The sequence below is a fragment of the Ambystoma mexicanum genome, chromosome 9 (assembly GCF_040938575.1).
Source record: "Ambystoma mexicanum isolate Mex_15411 chromosome 9, UKY_AmexF1_1, whole genome shotgun sequence".
In the NCBI taxonomy this organism is placed as follows: Eukaryota; Metazoa; Chordata; class Amphibia; order Caudata; family Ambystomatidae; genus Ambystoma; species Ambystoma mexicanum.
Window position 1 is genome coordinate 1,383,471,421 of NC_090931.1, and position 26,970 is coordinate 1,383,498,390.

Here is a 26,970-nt window from a genome sequence, read left to right on the forward strand (position 1 = left end):
TGGTGGCGATTTACCAGTCTGTGCCAATCTCTGAGCACATATAGATGTCTGTCGGTGGAGGGTTCCTGTAAGGGCGGTGAGGACCAGAGGCGTAGCCAGGATTGTCAAACAAGTGGGGCCTGAAGCTAAAGTAGTTGGACCCACTGCAGCGACATTAACATCTGTACATCCCAGCACAGTGCTGCTGTGTGGGCATTTACAGATTTTAGGTGGGCCATGCCCACTCAGGCCCTACCCTGTCTACGCCTCTGGTGAGGACTAACCACTCTCTGCAGAGCTAAGAAGGGACATTTAGGAAAAGGGGTTTCACTTTTAAATTGTGGAGGTTGTTATGTCCTGCCTCCGCGCCTCGGTGCGCGGGGAGACAGAACGTCCAGGGCCTTATCAGTAGGCCGCAGTGGCTCAGCTCCAGCGGGAGCGAAATGAGACATGCCACACTCTGTTCGTCACTGTGCCCGGAACTGCTCCCCGTCCGCCGGGGCGGGGCTTGTATTGAGACGCCCTGCGTCACCGCGTTGCGGGACGCAGGGCGGATACAACAGAGGTGTCTATGGTTGATTGTGCCGTTTAGCAAAAGGACACACATTTTATTGATCTTGTAAGAATGAAAGACTACAACAGCCTACAATTAGGTTTGTGATCTACAGTCTACTCGCAGGTGGTATACACATATTAACAGCTGGTTTAGAATAAGAGTTACTCTGCATTTTGGACTCCCATTGAAATCAATGTGGGAATGGCAGCATTATCCCATGCAGTAATACTGCCAAGTGTGGTGTGCCACCCCTTTTGGGATGGTGAGTTCCTCCCAGGACTCATGCTAATGTCACAAGCTGTGACCATGTGACTCACGCAATTAACTGGATGAGCGGTCTCCAGCTCGTCAGTCGATACCAACTGACTCCTGCTTGCTGTGTCGTTCTTCCTGCAGCGCGATGCTGCGTGTAGCAGGCAGTGGGCCAATGCTGGCTCTGCGTAGCAGGCGGGGGCCTGCCCTGCAGGGCCCTTTCAACAGGACCGTGCCCTGGGCAACGCAGCCCCTGAGTCCCCCATGTCAGCAGAGCCCCTGCTGGGCAACTCTGCATCTGTTTACCAGTGCCCCTGCTGGGCCACTCTGGCGCTGTATGTCATGACGGCCTGGGTACCCCCAGGCCAGGGTCTGTCGAAATGCCCACGGTCCAAAACGTTGGTCCCTGTAACTGTAGAGGTCGGCTGGGTGTCTCTCTTCTCTCTCTCACCCCCCCCCCCAACGACTGTGTGCCTCGACCCGGTGTCCTGGTTCCAGGACATAACACCAACCATTGCCGCCTCTTTTACCTCCTCTCGCGAGCAGGCGAGTTTTCTTGGTTTGGGTTCCCAAACCCTAATCAGACAGTGTAGTAAAGGCCAAAGCGCTCCGTCAAGTATTAGAAACTACCCTGCTGATTAAACACACATATCTGCAAAAAGAGCTCCCTACTTGCAGAAAAAAGAGAGTTTCAGTTTCATGATAATGACTTAGCAATCGTAAAAATAGAAGGTAAAAGGGAGGGCGAGTAAGTAAGGCATTGCTATTTTTTTTTTATCAGATTGGCGGCTTGCCAACAAAAGCTGCGGGAAAACTGATGCCCGCTACGGCATTGCACTGTATATTGACAAAAATGCAGGCTCCGGTGGCGTTTTGAAAGTAAAGGCCCGCTGTGCAGCTGTCTGGGAAGCAGGACCCCTCCTCCTCACCGGGGGGATGACGTGCGCCGCTTCCTCTCCCAGTGGTGCAGGGCCGAGGAGGCAGCAGGCAGAGGAGCGTTAACGGCAGCAGCAACAAAACAACAAGTGAGGAGGACCCCGGGTCCGTCCTGCCCACCCTGCCGAGCTGCCCCGCGCACACCCTCTGCTCTTCCGAGGAGCCGTAGGACCCTGGTGAGGCGAGTGCAGCATGGACGCCGCTAACCGCAGCCATGTGGAGAGCAGCCCATGTGAGTAACACACGGTGCTTTGTGCATTGTCTGACAGAGACAGCGACAGCGCTGCCAAGAAGACACGCTTGCAAACGGCGGGACCCAGGACGTGCACGCATACCTGGGGAGTGCGCGTGCAGGCAGCTAGCTTTGCACGGGGAGTGAGCTGGCTCCATCAGTTATGTTTTCAGGTGTCGATATTTTAGTATCGTCTCCATTAGAGGAGCAAAACAGGCCGTGTGTGGGGTCCTAGGGAGGCACTGGTACCTCCCGTATTTATGATGAAATCCCCCATTTGGTGTCCTGGTTTTAAGAGTATTTAGGCAGTTCTAAATTATAGACGCAGTCAAACTCGGGAGAGTCCCAGTATATTTTGTTTAAAAAATGTACATATATATCATCCTGAATTTTATCTTTTGCCTCCTAAATCCCCCCCCCATGCATCAATTCAGCACGAGTCACCAGACAAATTAAAACTTTTTTCTTTTGCAAAATTACACTTTTGCCAGTGCAAAGTTTCTGTAATCTGGCGCTAGGTGTTGCATAATTCCATCATACCGATTTGGAGCCATTACGTAAATGTCCAAATAAACAGTTAACAAGTGAACTCACTCACATATCCCCTATCACTCATTACTCGCTTAGGTGCTCAGTCACTCCTGCTGTTCACTTACTCATCGCCACAGACTTTTGGAGAATGCGTTATTTGATAGACATGGATGGCCGCAGTTATTTCCCCCTATCAAAATGCTAACCAGCAAATGTACAATTAAATGCAATGTATATGGCATCTGATTTCCATGACTTTTAGTTGGAAAGGTGTACCAAATGTACATTTGTGGAGTATTTGAAAGGAATTTGGAGTGCCCTCAGAAAAGAGTTTCTGTTCTAGATAGAGACTGGACCAAGATTCCAGAGAACTTTGGACAAACTCCTTTTAGTTTCCAAATCACGAGCATGGCCCTTCTAGGTATGAGCATGGCCTTGCGGGCAAGGATCCGGGAAGCAACCATCCTAAAATTCAATAACGCAATGTTTTCTCCAGTTTTGTGTGTCCCTTCACTGCAGGGAATCCCTTGTAGTTGGGAGTGGCAGCGCAGGCAGACTTCAACACAATCTGATTGGTGCACAGTATGGCCCGACCATCCATTTCTTGGCCTGAGCCTTATCTTTGAACTGTGGTTGTCTGTGTGAGTCGTTTAGCATCTTGCAACTTGTGGCCCTGGGGTCGTGTATCTTAAGACATAACATGCTGTCCAAAAATCATATTTCATGCTCACCAGTGTAACACACTTACACTCGTCAAGAGTCTACAAGCTCATGAATCGTATTCTCTGTTTGGCAGCGAGGTGTGTGGGTCTGGTTACTGGTGGTCTCTTGCTTCTCAGATCTTAGGTTTTTGTAATGTCCTATGTTCATTGTTACTAATGTGGTTAAAGGGGACAGTCCTCTCTCTATTGCAGTCATGGAGTGGGCTGCGACCCACGTGATCAAGTGGGCGGGTTTACCGCCAGTTGGGCAGTTCGATATATATTAAAGTACCGTTAAGACGCATCTGCCTCCGCTCCTGATTTATTGACCTGTCTCATTTAATCGACGAAGATCACCTCACGTGCCGTGAGGAGCTTTGCAGTACCCTACGCTGAACCCATAACAATGGCGACGAGGATACAACTGGACAGCACCGGTGCCCGGAGAGTCGTTTAGCCATCGACACCTGCTCTTCGCGGTCGCCTCGGCATTCAGTGCTACGTCCAACTCACGCAACGCAAGAATTTCATACAAGTAAGAGTCACCGTTTGCATAACGGCATCTGCGCCGCGACCCGGTGCCAAGAAATTGCCGTGCTACGCACTCCGCACATCGCACGTGGGAACTGGCGTATTAACACGCGCGCGTGTGCCCAGCATAAGGCCTCATTGCCGCCCGTGAACCACCAAGCATGTCGGACAGTACTCCAGACAGCAGGCCCGTGAGCCCATCCTCCAGTTCCACGCCTCGCCAAGCTGCTCACATAGACGATAGCAGTTCAGAATCTTTACAACTACAAGCGGTGCCACCATTTGACATGACGGACACCAGCAGCCTTGCCCCTAGATGGAACAGATGGCTCAAGGAGCTACACGTCTATATTGACGCATCGGGAGTGAGAGAGGAACGACGCCTGCGAGGCATCCTGCTCCATTCACTAGGCCCGGTGGTCCGTGACATCGTATTTGAAATGCCCGAATCTAACACGGACACGTTCCAAGGCATCATTGACGCTCTGAACACCTACTTCGCACCACTGCGAAACGTTGATTATGAACGGCACATCTTCCACACGTCGACTCAAGAGAACGGCGAAACCATGGACAATTTTGTAATGCGACTAAGAAAAAGAGCAAAATACTGTGACTTCGACAGGTACTCGACGGATGAAGCCATAAAATCTCAAACCATCGCCGGCTGTGCGTCACATGAATTCAAGAGGAAGCTACTCCAAAAAACTAGAACACTCGAAGAAATTCTACAACTCGCACGTGCTGACTCCGCGCTCACACAGCAGACAGAATCCCTAGGCAACATCAAAATCACTCAGTCGGCCTCCCCTGCGACACTATGTCCCATCCGGACGTCAAGGGACCCTCTCCCTGCGGAACAAAAAAAGTGCTACAGGTGTGGGTTTAAATTTCCACATGTGGGTCCGTGTCCCGCCATCGGATACAATTGCGACAAATGCGGGGGTGAAAATCACTTCAAATCAGTGTGCAGAAACATCAATTTCTCCCAGTCAAGGGACACAAACAAGGACACGCGGAGGCAGCTGGATCAATATCCAACAAGGGACAGCTCAAGATCCCGCAAGAGACAGTCGCCCACGGCACCCAGACACAATTCTCGATATCCGTCGAGGGAAACCCATCGGGAGGAGAAAAGGCGGGAAGAAAGAAGAGAGTATTCAAGACACGCCAGCACCAGACATGATTCGCAACGACGACACTCTCGACAAAAAATCAGATACCTAGACAATTCGCCTCGCAGAGGACGGGAGTCTCAGTCGTCCTCTTCCAGCGGAGACAGGAAAAGAGGATATGTACACGCAATTGGAAACAGCATTGCCGCCGAATACAGCCCCACTCTGCTACTACAAGTAAATGGGCAAAACAGAGAGTTTCTGATCGACACGGGCGCGACAGTCAATGTCATAAACGATGAAACATACAAATTACTCACCCACAAGAAGGCACTGAAAGAAGCAGACACATTAATATTCCCTTACGGCTCCAACAAGCCACTCAATTGTCAAGGGATGTTCAAGGCCCACTGTCAATATAAGGACAAAAGTCAAAGGATAAAAATTTACGTCATAAAAGGGGAGGTACCAGGTGGCAGTATTCTAAGCTTCAAATCAGCAATCCAAATGGGTCTCATTCAAATAATGTACCAAATAATGTCAGCATACACAACGAGCCCTAAGGACATGATGACAAAAATGTTCCCGTCCTTATTCAGAGGTCTAGGAAAACTGAAGGACAAGCAAGTCAAGTTGCATATCAACCCACAAGTTCCAACGACAGCACAACACTACAGGGGTATACCCCTCAACATACAAAAGCATGTAGAGGACGAAATTCAATCGTTATTAAATCAGGACATCATAGAGCCAGCATCGGGACCTACTCCGTGGGTGTCCCCCATCGTGCCAGTGCCGAAAAAGGACAGCAAAGACAGCATTCGTATATGCGTTGACATGAGGGCCCCAAACATGGCCATAGAGCGGGAACGACATGTAGCTCCAAGAATGACTGATATGATGCACTTACTACATGGCTCCAAAGTATTCTCCAAGCTAGACCTGAACAAAGGGTACCACCAGCTAGAATTACACCCGGACTCAAGATACATCACCACGTTCTCAACCCATTTAGGCCTATTCAGATATAAAAGACTCAGCTTTGGGATATCGTCAGCTGCAGAAATTTTTCAAAACGAGATACACCAGGTGATCAAGCACATTCCCAATTGTCTAAATTACTCGGACGACATACTGGTATTTGGCACTACACAAGACAGTCATGATGACACGTTACGGAGAGTCTGCATGGCGTTAGAGAACGCCCATCTCACCCTCAATCCAGACAAATGTGAGATCAGCAAGTCCACTCTCAAGTTCTTCGGACATATCTTCTCAAAAGATGGACTCAAACCGGACCCGGAGAAGGTCCAAGCACTAGTAGAGACCCCTACACCCACGACTGCATCAGCAGTACGCTCATTCTTGGGAATGGCGAGTTATTCTACCAGATATATTCAGGACTTTGCTTCCGTGAGCACGCCCCTACGTTTGCTCACTGGGAAGAACCAGGAATTTCATTGGTCTGACACCTGCGAAGAAGCATTTCAAGAAATCAAGAGAAGAATTGCTTCCGCCTCCTGCATGGCATACTACGACCCCGAGCTGGATACGGAACTCACGGTAGATGCCAGCCCGGTCGGATTAGGAGCCATACTGGCACAATCGAAACGCGGAGCACCATCCGACTCCCCGAGGAGAATAGTAGCCTATGCAAGCCGAAGCCTATCTAACACAGAATGTGCATACTCACAACCGGAGAAGGAAAGCCTGGCGGTAGTGTGGGCCTGCGAACACTACCACCTATTCCTATATGGGCGACCATTCACCATAATTACGGACCACCAAGCCCTCACCACCATCTATGGAAAACCTACAGCCAAAATGCCACCACGCATCGCCAGATGGGGTCTGAGACTACAAGAGTACTCTTTCAAAATAATACACCGCCCGGGAAAGGACAACAATCCCGCAGATTTTCTATCACGATATCCCCTCCCGGCGAAAGATGAACGGCAATCACTGAAAGCAAATCAGTATCTACGCTATCTGATCAACAGTGCACTACCAAAGTCTGTTACCACCGCACAGTTGCTGGAGGCAACACAGAAAGACCACCTACTTCAGGTAATACAAACATGCCTAAAATCCAACCAGTGGCAGTACAAACAAAGAGGTGCAGCACTCTTGTCCGCGGAAGAAGAACAACACTTTCGCACATTTAAACTCGTCCGTGATACCCTGTCCTCATCACCAGAAGGGCTGTTACTAAAAGAAAACAGAATAGTCATACCGGCGGCCCTGCAAGACCAGATACTAGACATCGCACATGCGGGCCACAGGGGAATAGTATCAACCAAAAGACAACTAAGAACAAAAGTATGGTTCCCATCCATAGATGAGCGAGTGGAACGATTACTGAAGAAATGTCTACCATGCCAGGCAGTGGCACCTCGCACATTCCCAGAACCAGTTCAAGCATCTGTGATGCCCCTACAAGTGTGGGACGAAGTCGCGGTGGACATGTTCGGCCCACTAGCCAATGGTAAATACGTGCTCGTGATCATAGATGAAATGTCAAGATTCCCAGAGGTCCACCTGATTCACTCAACTAGTGCACAAGCAGTCATACCAGCACTGGACAAGACCTTTGCGGACTATGGCATTCCATCCAGAGTCAAGTCGGACAATGGACCCCCATTCACTGGACATGACTTTGCAATGTTTGCAGAACATCTAGGGTTTCAACATCACAAGGTCACCCCACTGTGGCCACAAGCAAACGGAATGGTGGAACGTTTTATGGGAAACCTCAAACGCACGCTTCAGATCTGCTCCATCACAAATGGGTCGTTCATGCAAGCCATCTGCACGTTGCTGCGAGAATATAGGAACACGCCTCACAGCTCCACAGGAGAATGTCCATCAATGTTAATGTTCGGACGCGTCATCAAAACAAGACTCCCTCACTACACACGAATCGAAACTGAAGACCTGAATACAAGGAAGGCCAGAAACACAGACAGAGAGAGCAAGGACAAAATGAAAAAGTATGCAGACACCAGAAGGCAGGCCAGGCCAAGCAAGATCGGAGTAGGGGATCAAGTTCTGGTAAGGCAAAAACAAATCACGAAGGACATGCCTGCTTTCAAGCCAGACCCCATGACCGTAACCCACATACAAGGCTCGATGATAACGGCTGCCAATGCACGAGGCACAGTCACCAGGAACTCATCCTTTTTCAGAGCATTTGACAACCCGGACAACATCACAAACACTCCAACAACCGTGCCAGATGACTCCTCAGAGACAGGCTCTGAGTATCAGGAAGAGGACAGAGATGCGGATGACAGCAGCAGCGACAGTGACAGTTCGGCAGCAAACCAGGCCCCACGTTTGCGCAGTCCATCCAAACGGGTCACTCGCAAACCTTCAAGATGGATTGAGGAAGCTGACTGAACACTGGCAAAGTGTGTGATAAAGGGGGGGGGAGATGTAATGTCCTATGTTCATTGTTACTAATGTGGTTAAAGGGGACAGTCCTCTCTCTATTGCAGTCATGGAGTGGGCTGCGACCCACGTGATCAAGTGGGCGGGTTTACCGCCAGTTGGGCAGTTCGATATATATTAAAGTACCGTTAAGACGCATCTGCCTCCGCTCCTGATTTATTGACCTGTCTCATTTAATCGACGAAGATCACCTCACGTGCCGTGAGGAGCTTTGCAGTACCCTACGCTGAACCCATAACAGGTTTTGTTGTAAAGGTCCAGGTTCAATGCTGCTAAGTGGGGCGCACGTACCAGTTGCACGTGAAGGGCGGGGATGTCATTTAACAAAGAGCTGCTGGTAAAAGGGTACACAGAAGCAGGCACAGCGCACAAAGCCCCATGGTGGAACGCAGTGAAGGTCGGGTGCCTTGGGCGTAGTAAGGGGTAGTTGTATAGAGCGGGCACTGGTTAGGGGGCTTTTGAGCAATATGTGAACAGTAGAGAAGCCATTTTCTTTGTAGGCCCATGTAAGGAAAGCATTTCTCGCAGACCGCTCATAATAAAAGAGCTGCTGGCCTTTGTGTGACAAGCATTATGTATTTCTTGAACATATAGAAGAAACGGTGCAGAAACGTTGCACGGCTGAAGTTTCCCATGAGAGCGCAGCCCCAGCAAAGGCACTCTCAAGAGATACTTATGAGGCCAAGGAGCTAGGCACCTGAGTGCACGGGGAGAATTGACAGAGAAATGGGAATGAAATACAGTTAATTAAATTCCAGCCACAGTGTGGTATATTTCTTTCAGACTACACCTGGCAGCAATTCGTGAGAAGGGAGCTGGGGGACCAGAGCATTCGGCTAGGGTTATGGGGCGCGTGACAGGGAGCCAATGGGAGGGAGGTTTTGGTGTCCTAGGGTGCAACATTGTATAGTGTCGCTTATGTCTGCATGACACATCAGTGGTCAGACTCGGTGTGAATATCTAACCCCTTGTCATCTGAAGTCACTTTGTATTTTGCGCATTGCCAACCAATGGCAAACAAGTGTTTTTGACTGATCAGCACAGTCACATAATTGAGGGGCGGTGTGGGAAGGTTTGTGACATCATGGGGTGTGTTAATGAGATTTGTTTGCCAAAGAAATGGTCTACTTAATAGTCACTTAACATATACATTCATATAGGGGGCTGACGTAGTTCTCCAATCGGCTCCTGTGACGTGCCCTGTAAATGTAACAAAAATAGTCTGATAATTTTGTAATTTGGGTATAAAATGTTTAGCCGCAGTGGGTGGCGTTGACAGCTCTTTTAATTTGTTTCAGTCCAACAGGGCTGTCTGAACTGTGCTTCCCAGCTGTTTGGGCCCAATAAATTTGAGTTACTTCTTGCTCGGTGTACGCTCCGTTTTGGATTGGTTTATTGTTCCTGTAATTACTTTTACCAGAGGTCCCCTGGTACAGTCTCTTCCGAGTTTCTGGTGCTCACCTCCTCTCGTGCATTTATACTTTCATCCCATTGGGTTTCAGGCATATCCCCAGTCCCCGTTTAGCCTTTTGGGTGGGTCGTTGATGATGGGTGGACCAGCAATTGTTCTTTGTTGCTGGAATCAGGACCACTGTCTAATGTGAACGCATACTTTATGGTTGCCCCACCTTGAACTTTTCGAACCAGGACATGTTCATGTTTCCCCTCCTGTTGTCTTGAGTAGCAGTCACTATATTTTCTTTACTTTCAGTGGAAAGGTTTTGAATGGCATTCTGAATTTCCCTTTTGGATACCATCCACTCAGTGAAACATTGTCTCCCACCTGCATGCCAGCTGCACACACTCCTCGCTGGTCGCTTGTTTCCTTATTGCTTTTCTTTTTGATAGTCTCTATTCAGTCATGCTGCATGATCTGGGGGCACCATGATGAGTGGCTGGGAATAGTGTTATTTTCCATTCACAGCAATGGTGCACTCCGTCAAGGAGCATAAGGTGCTACAATATTTCCTTAGGTAATGCAAGTTCAGTCTTCCACAACAATCCTCACATTTCTTTTTATGTCCTCATGAAATATTCCCCTTTTTCATTGGTTTTGGGGCACCTTATTGTTGTTCTATGATAGTTACAAGCATGCAGTCCCTTCCCTGCTGTGAAATGGTGAGGGTGCCATTGTCGGATGTGCTTTCCTTTAGCAGCATGAGTCCCCAATCGCTTCTTCAGGGTCCCAATTAGCTTGCCCACTCTATCCAGTAGATAACTGCCTTCCGCACATAAATCTGCCTGACTTTTTCCCCAGGGTCTCCAGCTGAGATCAGGGTTTGAAAAGGGCTTGGATTGGTTCTATGTTCTTTTGCCGGCAGGGTTTCTTTCAATGCAATTTTTTACATAAAAAAAATAAGATTGAAAAAACCCACTTGTTGCATTGTGTACAAGCCATGCCAAAGCCTGTGAATGGCTATTGCTTCTTTCTCTCTGGGTCTGTTCTGTGTGAGTGAGTGGTTTGCTGGCTTGGGCTCCTGTCTTATGATCACCCTCGTTGTCCTTTTTATAAGAGTACGGAACCCAGTATGCATGGACTTCAGTCGACTATGAGTTCTTTGTCTTGGCATGAGTCAACGAAAGTGTGCGGACCAAGCTCATTTAATGTCCCTAAATGCCTCCTTGTGCCGAAACGGACACTTCTACCCAGTAGAATCTCTCCATACTTCTGTGAAGGTTGCAGGGTTAGGTATGAACTGCTTGAAGTATGTGACTGCCTTAGGAACCTGTACAGCTCCTGCACATGGAGTGGCTTCGATGCTGACTGAACATTCTACACTTTGTTAGGGTAGGATGAGACAATTCCTGTCAAGAATCAGTAGATAAAGAAAGTTATTTGTGTAGATTTCACATATACAGTCCATAGCCATTCATGGTGTTGCCATTCATATGTGGTGTGCGTACGTTTGTCATTTCTGATGTTGATCACTCCTGCAAAGGTCAGAAATCTACTTCCTAGGTCCAATTCCTGTTGTTGTGAGAATTGTTCTTTGCCTTCTGACATCATACCTAAAGTGATTTGTACTAAAGGAAGTGGAGTAGACAGAATTAAATCGGAGGAAAATAAGATGGAGGACTATTCCTCCAACTATGCTGAGCTCCCTCTGTCTACTCTTACTGTGCCCCTTCCCTTGTCCATAGCATCAAAAGCCATTTTGGTATGCAACTCTCAAGTGTGAGGCTAGTCCTTTTGGTACAGATGTGCCCTTTGATGCTGGTTTCCCAGGACAACCCCTGCTGAAGGGCTGTCTCATTGTAGAGGTGTTACCCGACCTCACAAAGGATCAAAGGAGAGGCACAGTCATTCAGTCTCTTCCCCTGCCAGTGGCAGGATCAGGCTGTTGGACAAGAATACACATAGCCCTTCCACAGCTGAGCAGTGCTGACAGTCATGATATCAATCAGACGAGGCTTTAATAATTATGAGAAATGATAGCCATCGTATTGTAACCTCAGGTATGGTTTATATTTTAAGTTTACAACTGCCACCAGGCTAGTAACTCACATAATTATGTGCTTTGGGAACATAAGGGCACACCTTAAATGTAGTCTCTGCACTGTAATGACTTGGCTGCCACAGCATCTCAAAAGCAGGCTACCTGTGACCTCTGAACCTGCTCTGTGCCACTGGAAAGTATACGCTGCAGATCAGGAGACTGATGCAGCATGATACAGGTATTTGCTATGCTTTCAAGGTGGAGCTTATGAAAGGTGGGGTCTGATCAACCTTTCTGAGATGGAATTACCTGTATAAATATATTTGTTAATTAAAATTTAAAAAAAGCCAAGGCTTCGACAGCCTTGCCACATGGCAATTCCTCACACTCCCCCTGTCATTAATGTTGAGTATGACCCTTCTAAGGGTCAGGCTCCTCCTGAAGGCGAGACCATATCTGTTTACCACCTGCACTAACATGTTAACATCCTGATTTAGACATCATGCCCATTTTAAATCTCTGTCGAGAAATGGCCCAATGCCCAAGATATAGATACTTCTCAACTGTAGCCCAGTTTTTCTCTGACCATGCTCCCCATCAGCTGTGAATATAGGCAATGGGCTGATCAGTAACATCTGGCGATCAGCTGCACTAAGTACACCAATTCCACTTGTACAGGTACATCTGTCTTTTATTGATCTGCTCATATTCTTGGAGTCCTAGAACCAATGCCCTGCTCAAGCCAGCTTTCCAACTCTGAAAGTGGTTTGGCAGTCAGAGGCCTTTTGGTTTTTGGTGTGGTGTTTTTACAGTCACTAGCATAACATGTGATCCCTTGTCAGCTATGACGCCCTGAGAAGATCCCTTCTAAAGAGATATTTGACGTGGTATCTTGGCATCCAGCCTTCGATGTCAGTGATACGTTCTCCTCAACTCTCACAGGCAGATCCTTCAAATTGTCAAACACACGGTGGAAGAAAGGAAACACATACTGTCCCAAAGAGTGTTCCATATTTTGTTTCAGTTGGAGATCAGATAGAATAATTGCACTGGCAGACATTTAGAAAGTCAACTACACATGCAAACAAATGTATGTGCAGTGTGACAAAATAGCAGTTACTTCAGTTGATGTCCTTACTTGTGTGGTTCAGCGGCACATTCAGTCCTCTTGGAGAACCTGCCAATTTGTGCAGACTTTTCAAATTGGTAAATGTATTCTGTAGTCTTTTCGACAAGCACTTTGATGTTCTCATTGGCACATGGAGTAGTTTCAATCATCGGCACAGTGCTGCGGTCTCCCTGATACAGTCACTATCATTAAACATTGCCAGTTAAATACATATTTATATAAAATAACTATGATGCATATTTTGTGAGAAAAGGTTTACTGCAGTGTATAATTAAAAGTATTACTTCCTTCTATGGAACAAGCAAATATAAATGGTACAAGAGTTTGAAGAGAAACAGAAACATTTGCGGCTAGGTGTCTCTGTGTTTGTCAGTCTGAGGTAATTGCTTCTAAACGAGGATTGATAAGACTATATGCTCTTTTGCCATTTGGTCTAGATTAAATGAATATCCTCTTGTAAAAGGCTTTCGGTTGCCACATAGTGGAGATCTTTGGTGGATTATAAATGTCTTCTTTAAGTGCATTTTTACTAGTTGCAGTACACATTTTGAAACTCTATATAAAGTGTAAAAAACCAAGCGTGTCAGATGGAAGCAGGTAACTCTTCAATTTCCACCATTTAAAAAATGAAAATTCAATATAGAAAAATGTTAATTGATTTGAAGACGTGTTTTTAAAAGAAGACAGCCACACTTCATTTGGTTTGTACCAGGACTAATAAATAAGGATATCCTGGAATGATGTAAAATATGTTTGGAGCCTTCAGGTGCTTCTGCCCTATTATTTAAAAAAAAAAAAAACATTTTTAGGCATCCTCACTCCATCTTGTATTCTCCTCGTTTCATGCCGCCTCAAAACATGGTGAGTTGTGCCTGTTGGTAGCAGAAGGGTGATTTAATTTTGGACTGCGTGGGAATTTGGGCTTGTGGGAGACAGCATAGTAGACCTTTGCGTGATGTGTGCAGGGATTCTGGCACCTACCCCGACCCTCTTAAGAATGCCTTGCCCTGCCTCGACGGGCAATAGTCCCAGCAGGCTATGAGCGTAGCAACCTAAGCATTTTAGAGTAAGGTTTGATTTATCTCTTAGCCTGCTAATCAACATACTAAGGAAGGTGAAATGGGTGACTGCTGTCCTTCCACTGAACCATAAGTTCTTGCCTCTCATAGGTCTTAGCAGGTTATGGTAATGAGAGAGGTGGCATTGGGACCTAGAGGAATGAGACCTGTCTGCAAAGGGCCAGGGGTAGAAATTCATGGTTGCAGGAGATGGCACCCACCAAGATGGCCGCTGTGGGCTGAGCTTCTAACAGGTGGAGCAAATTGGCCTGGCATCCAGACCTGTGACGGTGCACACCCCGTGAGAACTTCTGTGGCAGTGTGTTCTGACGTTGTGGTGCGGCGGATCTGCTGTGCGGCATCCGCGGTGCCTGTGAGGGATGATTGGGCACGATACAGGTACTGTGAGCGGGCAGCCTGCAGATGTGGCAGCTGCTGGTATTAGGCCTCGATCCACCCTAAAACCCCGGGCCGCAGCAGGGAACCATGTTGGAGCTGGGGCTGCCGCCGGGATTCCGGCTGCTTACAGTGGCATAAGAGATTATACGTGACGTGGCGCGGAGGCTCTGGATGGGCAGGGGTGTTTATGGCAGTGCAGGCATTTCGCTTCAGAGGGCGCGTATGACGGGCAGCGGCCTGCTGCCATCAAAAGGAATCTGGAGAAGTTTCTGTGGTATGAAGAACAGGGGCCAGTCATTGCCAAAACAGAAATGGTTCTTGCATAACGCAATGCATAGTAATTCCACCAAAAATGAAGTCGGAACCTCATGAGGTGTGGGATGCTCTTCAAGTTTTTGCTCAACCTTTATAACTGCCTCGCTATGGAATATTAGTATAGAGTGCAGTAATATTGCATTGATATGAAGAGTTCTTCAATATAGTCATATGCATGACCTTCCTACAATTTAATAGTAGCAGTGGTGTCCTTTTAAATATGCTGTAGAAGCTGTAAATAGTGATTGGAGAAAAAGATCAAAATATTTTCCACATGGTTCTAACACAGACCCACATAGGGAGATGATCGGATGACCCAGAGGGTTCTCTTGATTTTTATGGACCTTAGGTAAAGCATACAGCACAGGAGTACCAACATCACAGGGTGTAAGAAATATGGCCTTGTGTTGTGATAGAAACACACTTTGGTTACCTACAGTTCTTGTAATCTAGTCAGGATGGAATCTGTGGGGTCAGTACTGATCGGGGAATATTAAGTAGGATTGTCAAGTAGTAACCTAACCATTTGTATGTATTCAGAGGTATCCATTACAATGCGGCCCCATTATCCGCCTGTCTGATTGTTGTATCCCGATTGGCATTGAGTTGGTGTAAAGCCGCAAATTCCCTGGGCTCAAATTCTTGCATCCAAGATGGGTATCATTTTCAATCATTTTTGTCAGACCCCGAAGCATCATCTTTTCAAAGGCAATCATTTCTCAGATGTATCCTGATCAGATGGTGTAGACTCTGATAAAGGTCAAATGGTTAAAGCTTGGTTGTCAATTGCCTTTTTGTCTGCAAAAAACACAGGTAGTCTGATTTTTCTAAAAGAAACGAAGAGCTCCGACCCAACCTGGTTAGGACTGACTCGTTGTGAAGGAACAAAACGTAATCCCTGTGCTAGTTTGGACCAATGTTGGCCTTGTGGATGAGAGATTAAACAGAGAAGGGGATTCTAACAGGGTAGTTCCGTTGTCGAGTGTTGAGAGAACCTAGTTCGGGCTGATTCTGTTAGTCTTGTCCATCTCGTGGAGGGGGCTGGTGACCCCGAGAGGGACCTTTGCCGAAAGAAATTCTCTTTGAGCTTTCCTGGGGTCCCTGCACGCTGGTGGATGGGGCATCCTCCTAAGAGGGCCTGGATGTATCTGAGAAAGAGACCCATTTACATCTAGCACCCTTCTGCTGTCTAGGTCCTTGTCCAAAACTTAATGGAGGGGACCTATAATCATGTAGTAGCTAAGGGTATACTCATTCTTTTGAGAACCTGGCCACGTCTTTCTTCAATTTAATAAGCTTTTTATGTAAATTAAAGATCCTGAAGTCTTCAGCTTCCTTAGTGGTGGGTTCAAGTTTGGAAGCAGCCTCAGCTATGGTTGTATTGGTCAAAAAATACTGATCATGATTAGCAAGCTGAAGTTTAATTTTGCCTGAAAGTCTGATAGCTGTGTTTATCATATGGAGCATAAGGTCTCGACTGCACTATCGAGTAGCTATCTGCGAAAAAAAAGTATTTTATATTATCATCCTCATGGAATAAGACCGGGCAATTTGTATCCTAAGACCTAATGGTATATTAGCTTTAAGATAGTCCTTGAGGAGGCGGCAGTGCAGTTCAGTGCAGAAGGCCTTCTTCAGCTCAAGAAGAAGTCTCATCAGCTGTAATAATGCTATCCGCATTGCTGATGATAGGGAGATTATCAAATATAGAGCGACCACTAATGGTAGCTTGGATTTGTATCAGACTCAGCCATGGAGGATGTGTGGTAAAAAGCCTCAGGAGAAAGGCCTCCGCTGTTTGTGGAATATTTACATTGTGGGTGTTTCCTTTTTTGAGGCACATCATGCTGTTTGGAGAATGTAGTATGATAGCATAGTGGTGCAGCAGTCATATTTGTAGGGTTTTGATGCTGAACATTAAAGGTTTAGCTTTTTGGGGTCTGTTTTCTTTTTGCCTTTCAAGAATGTAACGTTGTGGTCCAGTTTGCTATGTATCTGGGCATGGTCTGGATGCAGGCTGATTTCCCATTGGATTAATTTAGAGGGTGCACTTGGTGTCTCTGCGTGGTTACCCGGTCTTCCTTTTTGGGTTGCTTATGTTAAGGGAATGGTGGGGTTTTCACTGCTGGTTGGGGTTTGGCTGTTTGGGAGGCAGTTGGATTTGGGGGTTTATGTTAAAAAGGCTTCACGTAATGAGTCCTTCAAGAAGTGCACAATTTTTACTCTCTGGATAGGATGTATGGTGCTTTTTACATGTACAAATGGCTAGATGGTGTCTGGGAAGTTGATGACGGAGACATGTACCCACCTTATTTGAAATGTACGTGGTATGAATAATCGGGTCAAAATAAGCAAGGTTTTAGCATATGCGGAGCTCCATGGTGCCAAGATCTTCTTTCTCCAGGCAACTCACTTCACATGGAGGCTTAATGAAGTATTTGCTAGGGCATGGGGAGATGCTAAGTTGTCTACTTCATATTCTATATATTCGCAATGGGTATCGATAATTATTAACAAGTCCTTAGTTAGGGTTTCGTCCGCTGAAACACGAATGTGACAATGAAGGAAGATATGTCATTGTGTCAGGGACTCTGGCTCGTCGATTGGCCACATTTGTAAATGTGTATGATAACCCAGGCTTCTACGACTCCTTTTGGGTTAAATGCCTGGCCTACTCATATGCACAACTAATAGTGGCTGGTGACTTCAATACAATATTGAATCTAGAAAGGGATCGATCTACGCAAGGTAACTCATCTGTGGCTAAGCTATACATGGGGGCTAGACAGTGTTATGACTCCTCCGTTTATGCTTCTAGCAATGCTGTACATAAATGTAAGAATAAGAGGTTCACTGAACCCTTACCTGCAGATGAGGGAAGTGGGTAGGGAAGAATAATGGGGAGCCTTCCTAACCCTACCCGTGACCCTGATGTGTTGAGACAGGGGCTCAGGTAAAGTAGGGGGAACCCTTCTGTGGGGGGGGGGGGGACAAATGCAGAGTAAGACTGGATGTGCTGCGTGAAGTTCCCTATCTTTACACGTGGTCCAGAGTTGTGCAGTCTTTTGCTGTATTCTGGCTCCAGGAACATAAAGGGAAAGATGCACCTTTTAATATGAGCACTATATGATTTCTAGGAATGTTATGAGAGAGGGGTAATTAGAGCACAAAGAGGAATACAGCTTTGGGATTTACAAGAGGCACAAACTCCTTAGCTTTGAATCGATGGGTGATGCACGTGTTGCGCAGAGCAGGAGGTCTTTGGATCCAGTGATGCACAAGATAGTAGGCTATCTGGACTCGTGTTGAATAGAAATATGGCTGCCTTGAAAGAGACAGCCGCAAGTACAATGCTAATGCAGGTAGGCAGAAGTTGGGATTAATGAAGCAAGAGTCCTTGGGAGATGCTGTGTTAAATATCACACTGCGTTGAGGCTGTTTTTTTGTTTCTGTAATTTCCGGTAAGAACGGAGAGGAAATGTAGTTTACACCAGAGTTCTAAGGATCTGTGTTTTAGAATCACACAGCGAAGTCGCCGTAATCTGCAGTGTTATTAAACACACTGCGTATCGGCCGACAAATATCCGCAGCGAGCGGAGACTGGGATTGAAAGGAGGTTGCTCTGATGCCATAGCAGTAGGAAGTTGAGTGAATGTAGAAGTAGGAAGTTGAGTGAATGGGAAGTGCTAAGCCAGCTCGGCTGAGCCGATAGCTACGCGAGGTGATGAGCAGCAAGATATAGGAGAGGGGAAGTTTGGAAGAAAGTAAAGTAAAGAGCACTTACTTCACTCGTAGGTCCCATTTCCTCAAGGGGTCAGGTTTGAAGTAACGCGCCGTCTTATGTTGGAGAGTATGATTTATAGGAAGAGTTTGGAGCCGCCATCTTGGAATAGACAAGACCCGCAGGAGTGTTTGGTAAGAACAGTACAACGGAACTGCCATGTCTGGTACTATCAATGTATTTTCCACCTTTTCCATAGGGAATATCTATGTATGACAGCTAGATGATCTTGGGCTGGTAGACTTATGGAGGACACTATATCCAGACCACACAGAATACTCCTGTTATTCCTCTGCCCATGAGATGAGGGCCCATTTAGATTATATTTTGGTGGGACCAGAGTTTGTATGCAATAAGTTTGAGTTGCTGTATTCTACCAAGGATGCTGTCTGACCATTCCCCGATTATGTGGCAGTTCCGGTTAAAGAATGTGGTGTACTGTAGTGAGGTATGAGAGGTCATAACCTACTTTTATGCGAATAATGTTGGGACAATTGCTTTTGTTGGGGTTCTTTGGGACACATTTATATTTAAAGTCTACCTGGGGGGGCTTTGTATTTCGTTGGAAACTTGAGTGCTCAAGGCAATATGTAGACGATTGGCGGCCTTGAGGTCGGTCTGAAGGTGGCCAGGACACGGCCATCACTTTTGGATCCAGTTCCTGAGGGTGGACCAGTGCGGGAGGATCACCTGGGTGAGGGGGGTCTTTGGGGAGTGGTAATGGGACACAGGATGGCGAGACGCAGTATCTCCTCCCTGTAACACCTTTACCCCACCCTACCAGGTAGGATACTTAGGTACTCAGCCCTCCCTCCCCCTTTACAACACAAACACTTTCTCATGGACAGCTCACTATGAGAGAAAATGGACTAACACCCGAGCTCTCTCTCTGTCTCTGTCTCTCGTAACTCGCGCTCTCTCTCTCTCTCTCTCTCTGTCTGTCTGTCTCTCTCTCTCTCTCTCTCTCTCGTAAATTAAGTTGGTCTGAGCTTGAACGAGGGTGATCATTTGAAAGCTTTTGGGATAAAATTTTGCTAAAGGGAATTAAATTGGTCCGAGCCTGGCAGAGGGAGACTGGTTGAACATTGTGTTAAACCCGGATCGGAACCCAGCTGAGTGGGATCCGGGGTGAATAGTGAATCACCCGAGAAATTGGGCACATGAACATTCTATGAAGTTTGTATTGAAGGGGATATGAGCCTGGCTGAGGGGGATCTGAGGTGAATAGTGAATCACCAGAGAAGTTGAGTATATGTGAAATTCCAAGAGGAGAAGAACGTATTTGTTTGTCGCATCAGGACCTCTGAAAGAAGAGACTTTGAAAGGCAAAGAGACTTGGGCAGAGAAGGTCCTGTTGTTAAAGTTTGAACTGCACCCTTGTGCCAGAGAAGCCAGAGATTGTTCTAAGCTTGAGTGTACCGCCTTGTCCCCTGTTGAAAATGTGGGGAAGGGAGGCCAACAGCCTGAACATCCTGACATATGATTTCTTGAACACCTTTCCTTTTGCATAACATTGTTGACCACACTATTTGCATTTAGAGATAAGTATTGGCAATAGGTTTATTAGTATAGGCCCTTTTATTTTGACAAGACAATAGTAAGACTGTTATTATTATTTGATGGTTTTAGATTACTCCCATCTTTAGATTTAGGATTACATAGGCGTTTTACAACCTTATTTGAAATTCAATAAGCACCCTTAAACTGTGGTAACTTGTCTCTCTTACTGTTAATACCATGCCTTCCTTAGTCTTCTGATGGAAATTGGCAATCAGGGATGCTCTTGATCAATTCAGAGACGAGGCGGATAGGCAGGTGAGATATCTTGCAATTCCTCAATTGGCGCAGAGATATGAGGAAGAAGGGAGACTGGGTTGGTATTTAGCTAGGTAGATGAACAGAGAAAGAGGTCTAACTGACATTCCAGGGATTAGGAAAAGTGATGGAACCGCGGTATCGGAACCTGACCTGATGCTTGAGGAATTTATATTGTTTTACGCCAAACTGTATGAAGCCAGAGGGAGGGGGAATGAAGACACTTTATAGCTCTTTGTTGGTGGGGAGCTGTGTTGGGGGAACTTGATGCGGCAGCTAGGGAATAGGGCGCTGCCATCATGGTTGAAGCTATAATAAAAGCTATTCAAGATCGCCTGACCTCCAATGCCTGGGTTTGGATGGAATGACCTCTGCGTTTTTTGAGGAATATGGCTGTAAAGTGACTGACTATTTAATACAGGTGTGGCAGGAAGCTTTGCAGTCTGGTTCGCTGCCTCCTACGATGTGTGAGGGTGTTATCTCCTTGATTTTAAGACCTGGCAAGGACCCGATGAGTGTGCCTCTTAGGCGTTATCCCTCATTGATCTAGATATGAAAATATTCTCTAAAATATTGGCGGACAAGTTGCTCCGTTTCCTCCCTTTTATTGTGCACTTAGACCAATCAGGATTTATTCCGGGCTGCTCTATTGTGCTCAATTCACAAAGATTGTTTGCAGTTTTGCCTCAGAACGATCCTTCTGTGCAAGCGACTGGAGTGCTTTTAGATACGGAGAACACATTTGATTCTGTTCCCTGGGATTATTTGTTTAACATGTTGGGTTGCATGGGAGTTCCCAAACATTATTTGCAAGGTGTTCAAGTCCTGTATTCCGTTGTCACTGCGAGGATCAGTCTTTTTGTCAAACGCTCTGTATCTTTTTAGCTGCGGTGTGGGTTGCGATGGGCATGGAATGTTCATTATCCCCACTTGTATTCGCTATTGCCTTGGAGCCACTGGCAGTTCGATTAAGATCATTGCACAGACATCGGGGGCTTGCGTCGGGGGGAATCAAAGAGCTGATATTGCACTACGCAGATGATGTTATTTCATATATAACCACATTTTTCACCCACCCACACAGGAGGTCGGAGACTTTGGCAGAGTATCAGGTTTGCGTGTCAATTGGTCTAAAATTTATAAATTCTGTTCCCATTAAATGAAGCAACCCGGCAGCCCTTGGGAGCAGAGCGGTTTTGCTGGGCGCAGACGTCCACTCGGTATTTGGGTGTGACAGTCAGTAGGAATGGACTGCATTTGTTGAAAGATAATCCATGCTTATTTGGAGTCGCTTCCGGGTAAAATTGATCAGTGGACTGCTCTTCCAATTTACCTTATGAGCCGAGTAGCGATTTACAAAAATGGTGATCCTCCCAAAGCTACTAAATTTGTTTCTCAACATTCCTGTGTGACCCGGATCTCAATATTTGAAATAATTTTGAATGTGGCTGAGTAAGTTAGTGTGGAGCCCTAAAGCACCCGGGATTAAATTGGAGTCCCTCTGGAGACCGTGGGAGCAGGGGGTCGGGGGGGCTTCCTGTTCCTCATATGGAGCTATTTATCTGGATGGTCAGGTTTTGTTGCCTTCATTTTGGATGCCAGGGCCCCGTCATTCCTGCATATTCTCATTGAGAGAGGGTCAGTACACCCACATTCCCTGCAGAGTTCCCTGTTATCTATGAGAACAAATGTCAGGTGCCCTTTTGATACAGTGTTGTGTACTGTCATGCATGGCGAAGATTGTGTCAGAAATTACAAGTGCAGTACCCATATACTCCAGAACTTGGAGCCTGGAATATTCAGTGTTTGGCCTCGACATGTGATGGCGTGATTAAGAAACTTTGTCGAGCCTGGGGGTCAAAAATATGTTTGATATGTTTGATTTTTATGCTGATGGGATCTTCGTTTCCAGGGAACAGGTCAATGCTAAGTTGGTGGGGAGGGAGGGATTTCCGTGCCTGGTCATTCTGTTTTGAAACTAGAACCCATGGGTATTTGTTCTCGAAGTACATTCTTAACTCTGAAAACTCTGGAAGGGTAGTTTCTACAATGTACAAGATGCTGTTAAGCTCGGCCCCTAGGGCAGTTCTTCCATATAGAGCATTGCGGGAGGCAGGTATAGGAGAGGAAAATGGTGACAAGCTGTGGATTTACATTTGCTTCTTTAATCGGAAAGTAGCACTTAGTTCCAGGTTTAAGCTCATGCAATTTACTATTCTTCATTGGTTTTATTTGTCTCCGCTGTACCAGAAGAAATGAGATAAAAATATAGATGGGTGTTGTCCCAGGTGAATAATCGATAATGCTCGATTTCTCCATGTCATATGGGAGTGCCCGTCTTTGGCGAATTTATGGTGACTGGTATCTGAATTGACAGCTGGTATGGTCTATCAAGATGTGCCCCAAAATGTTCCTTGCAGCATGTTTAGGTGCCTGTCTGGGACAGCTAAGGTAGCGAAGAAATTACTTTCCATATGTATGCTCCTTGACAAAGCAAGGTAATTTGATGAACTGGTCTGGTCCTGTGGCTTAAACCCCAGCCTAGTGGATGCAAGATTTGGCTTGGTGCCGTGTTATAGAGATGGAGTATTGTATATTGTCACCCAATTCTAGACGGGAAACATCTGGGACCTAGTTAAAATCTACAAACCAGGCAATCACAGGATAACCAAATTGAAGAGGGGGGGCGGGGAATGATGATTGAGAGGACTATATTGGATCTCCTGTAAGAAATTATAGTTTGTATGTGGTTGTTTATGGCCGTTCCCTGGCTTATATATTGTCAGGTGTATCGACCCACGTTCAAGTTATTATGCTGCAACATTTGGTGCTGTGGGCTTAGAAAATCCAAGATGGCCGAAAAGCCCACATTTGCAACAGAATCCAGGAAAACCGCGCAGTTTTTGCGCACACCAAAATGGTCACCTGACCCGCCACCCACCAGTGCAAGCGTGATGGGCCAGAAGCGCCATGAGTGAAACGTGGTGCCAAAGGAAAAACAGCAGTGCCTGTTAGCTCAAAAAGCGCTTTGAAATCACCTTTGTTTCTCTGCATGCAAACTCAAAATGCCTATTTCAAACATTGCAAGATATTCAAAAATCTTACTGAACACCAGCAGACGTCTGGTAGAAGTCTTGTGTGCATACACAATTTGGAAAGATGAGGAGCCTAAAATAATGTTCATAACAAAACTGGCTGAGCTGTGGATGTCAGCAGCTTAAGTGAAATGGCATTTAAAGCCACTAAAATCGAAATGTTTAAAATAAATGAGTGACCTACTTTTGAGTGTCACATAGGTTGCAACTGTTTAAATGTCATAGTTTTGAACTTAGAATCTGCGTTTTAGCTGCATGTGTCAAAATTGTAAGTTTGATTTGAATGAAGAAAAATGGGAACAAAAGTGACCTTTTGGCTGAAGCCTGGCTTAAAGGGACTGAATTCTGCCCGGCAACTACCCCCGACAGGAGTTGAAACTTGCCCAGTAACTGTATTCACAGGCCTGGCCTCCCTTCTGCTGCGCCACCAAAAGGAGATCACACCTCTCTGATTGAATCAGGGGAGGAGTACCTGGGACTGCAGGAAACGGAACAATGAACTTTCCTTGGCTCAGGCAAATGTTAAATTAGGGGGTCGTAAATGTCTTCCTCTTGGAAGGAAATGGGAGGGGCACTGCCTCTGTGAGCCAGCTGAGCTTGGAGGAAGTGGACAAACCAGAAATTCCCCCATATGCTGTGGGAAACCACACCCCTCTGGGCCAGAGCATAATTTTAGAAAGATGGATAATTCATAGTACATAATTGTCAAAATTATATCAATAATATCATGATTCCTGTGATTTTTCTGGGCACATTTTAAGAGGTGTTAGGACTCTGTCGTATGTTCTGGGGGGTAGTAGCGGAAAATAGGGTATTATTCCAAATGTATGTATGTTAAAAATCTGACACTTCCATCATCTGATGCCCATATTCCTTGCGCACATTTGTGTAAATTCTGGAAAAGTTTAGAGGTTGTGTTCTGGATGAAAAGGGCAGAATTCTGTCAGAAGTGGACACAACATCTTACAAAGACAGGGATCAGATGGTTTGGTGCTACAGAAAATATGTTAACTGGACATATAATATTAGAAAAATTGTACATAGATAAATGTGCATTTGGATCAAAAATAGATTTGTGTGCAAAGCGACAAGGGGAGGATTCATTGACCCATAAACATACCTCATCACAATGACACTCAATTTCCTTCCCCCAATCAAGGGAGAGAGGAGAACTTGGCCAATGATAAGTTGCGAGGGGCAGGCTTAGTTATGCCCATGCACACACCCATTTTCAAAGACATAAAAAGAGCCACTGAGATCCAAGGAGACATTCACTTTCCACTTCAAACTGATTTCTTGCGAAGCGCTTTGCCAGAAGACTCCAGAACCAGAACTTAGAATCCAGACTTCAGAACTTGCAGCAGAGAGGCCTAGGCCAAAAGCTGAATCCTTCTCAGCAGGCCTCAGAATCCAGCCACCTAACCAAACTATTCAACAGCCGGGCTGTGCTGTTCGCTTCTGGCTAGAACTTTTACCGGAACCAGAGACCCAGACCAGACCGCGGTGCCAGTACCAGACCCAGAAAGCAGAGCTGTATCCAAACTGCAGACCAGACCCAGACCAGACCGCTGTGCAGTGCCAAGAACTTTTGCCAGAACCAGAGATCCAGACTAGCCGAGCAGAGAGAACCGCCGCTAACCTGTTGACCAGATCTGTGACGAGGCCCATTCCTTCCAAAATTAGGATGGAGTATCCAGCCAAAGCTGTGCAAAACCAATCTTTTAGTTTAAAATAATCTAATTCAAACCATTTCCACCTATCTAGAACTGCATCATAGAAATTGTGTGTTCATTCTGTGATTTCAAAGCTGTGAAAGTGTCATTTGTCATTCTGAGCTTTACTTTATTTCTGAAAATCTACCTCCACTAAATCGTCTGTATCTTTGGAACCGCATGCGCTAGGAACGAGATTTAACTTTCTATTCCTTATAGTTTTTCCGTAATCGCACTTGACGCACTCGGAAAAAGTGCTGCGAATTGCAATTTGACCCAAACTTCTTCATCTCCAAAAATAGCTGTCTTTTGCTTCCATTGCTGAAATTCGTTTTCAACCTGATAATCCCTTATGAATCATTGCTAGTGTTGACCTGAACTAATTCAAAGTAGCTGTCACTTACCCTGAATCTCCTATAGGGAATTAAAATCATTTTAGCATATTTTCACTTCATTGCAAATCACATTAAAAGTATTTTTGCATGTTTTAAAAGCATACCGGTTGCTTAAAAGCATACCGGTTGCTCTAAGCTTGCTAGGGGGGAACTAGAATTTGTATTGCATTTGATTATAATCCTGAAAATGGTGTGCTCTCCTTCCATCTCTTTATATTGCATAGGGGGGGGGAGTGAATTGTCAAAAGAAAAAGTGATCATATTATCTCTTGTTGAAACCATATCAGTTTATCCCTGTGCTGCATTCTTTTCCATCATTGCATTTCCTTGAAACCATGAAGTATTCTCAGCTACCTTATCCTTTCTATACCAACTCCTAAGTTATTAAAAAATGTGCTGGTGTAATATTATCCATTGTTGATCACTGTCATGTTCATAAGTGTGCTATCAAATATTTATTTATAAAAGTGTGATATATATACATTGTTTAGTTTGTAAAATAAATCTTTTAATTTGCAAAACCAACCTACTTCTTGGCTCAGTGAGGTCAGGGGGATTCAAAGAGAGGGGCGGTATACAAGGGTTTATCATCCAGATCTATGAACTTGTCATAAAAATATATAAATAAGGGCTTCCCTTGGGCATCCCAGACTAGGCATTGACTTAGTTGGAGTGCTGAATTGAAGTCCCTTAACAATATATACAATGTATATGTTGCGCCTCAGCAGGAAGGTGGTTATTGTGACATCTCTCTCCAGGATTTAAGTGTGGTAAATGCATCTGTTATGTTTGATTCTTTGAAGCAAAGGGACTTGGTGAATATCACTGTATATCTTTTGTATGATGATCGATTAAGTGTTTTACTGTGTCTCGGATTCACCTTTTTTGCCCTCCTTGATTTGTGTGATCTTCACTTGATGTTTGAACTGTGAACCTTGTATAAAGTTTTATTTTATTTTTTTAAAGTGGGTTGCAGGTTGTTTTGCCTTGCAAGGCATTCTTCTGCATTCCCCAGACTATCTGACTCCCCTTTAAGATCTCTTACCATTTTACACTACACAGTTAAACCCCCCACAGAAACCCACCAAAGGCCTAGCCGTCAGCACATCAACAAAAACCTAGCCCGACTAAGGTCTCCTCTTTAGCCCTGTTGCACTCTCCCAGGTCAGCGGCTAAACAGACCTAAAGCGCTGTAGTCGATATGATTTTGGGCTCTTGCCCATGGATAACATACTCCCAAGTTTCTCCACCAAATGCATAGAAATCAGATTGACACTCAGCAACTGGGTACTTCCGACCTGCACCAATGGACACCCCACAGGTTTCACATCTTCCTGTGGCACTTTACCACTAATGAATCCCACCTCCCTTTTTTTTTCTTACAATGCCAAGTGTAGAAAAGCCACCAATAATGGCAGACAGGCACTATACCCAACCACTCCAATTACATTACATAATACCCATACAAAATCCAAAGCTTTTGCCTTTTGTTAGTACTTTTGTACGTAAGTACATGGAATGGATGCAAGAGCACACACCCCTTTTGCACCA

At 45.7% G+C, this 26,970-nt stretch overlaps 1 protein-coding gene across 1 annotated transcript in view; it reads left to right on the plus strand.

The window, feature by feature from the left end:
• Positions 1–1,688: 1,688 nt before the first annotated feature.
• The window catches only part of LOC138489133 (glycophorin-C-like), a 246,187-nt gene continuing 220,905 nt past the window's right edge, over positions 1,689–26,970 (plus strand). Inside the window, exon 1 of the mRNA XM_069616768.1 lies at positions 1,689–1,955. Coding sequence (XP_069472869.1) covers positions 1,916–1,955 — 40 coding nt within the window. The 5' untranslated portion in view covers positions 1,689–1,915. The remainder of the gene's footprint in view (positions 1,956–26,970) is intronic.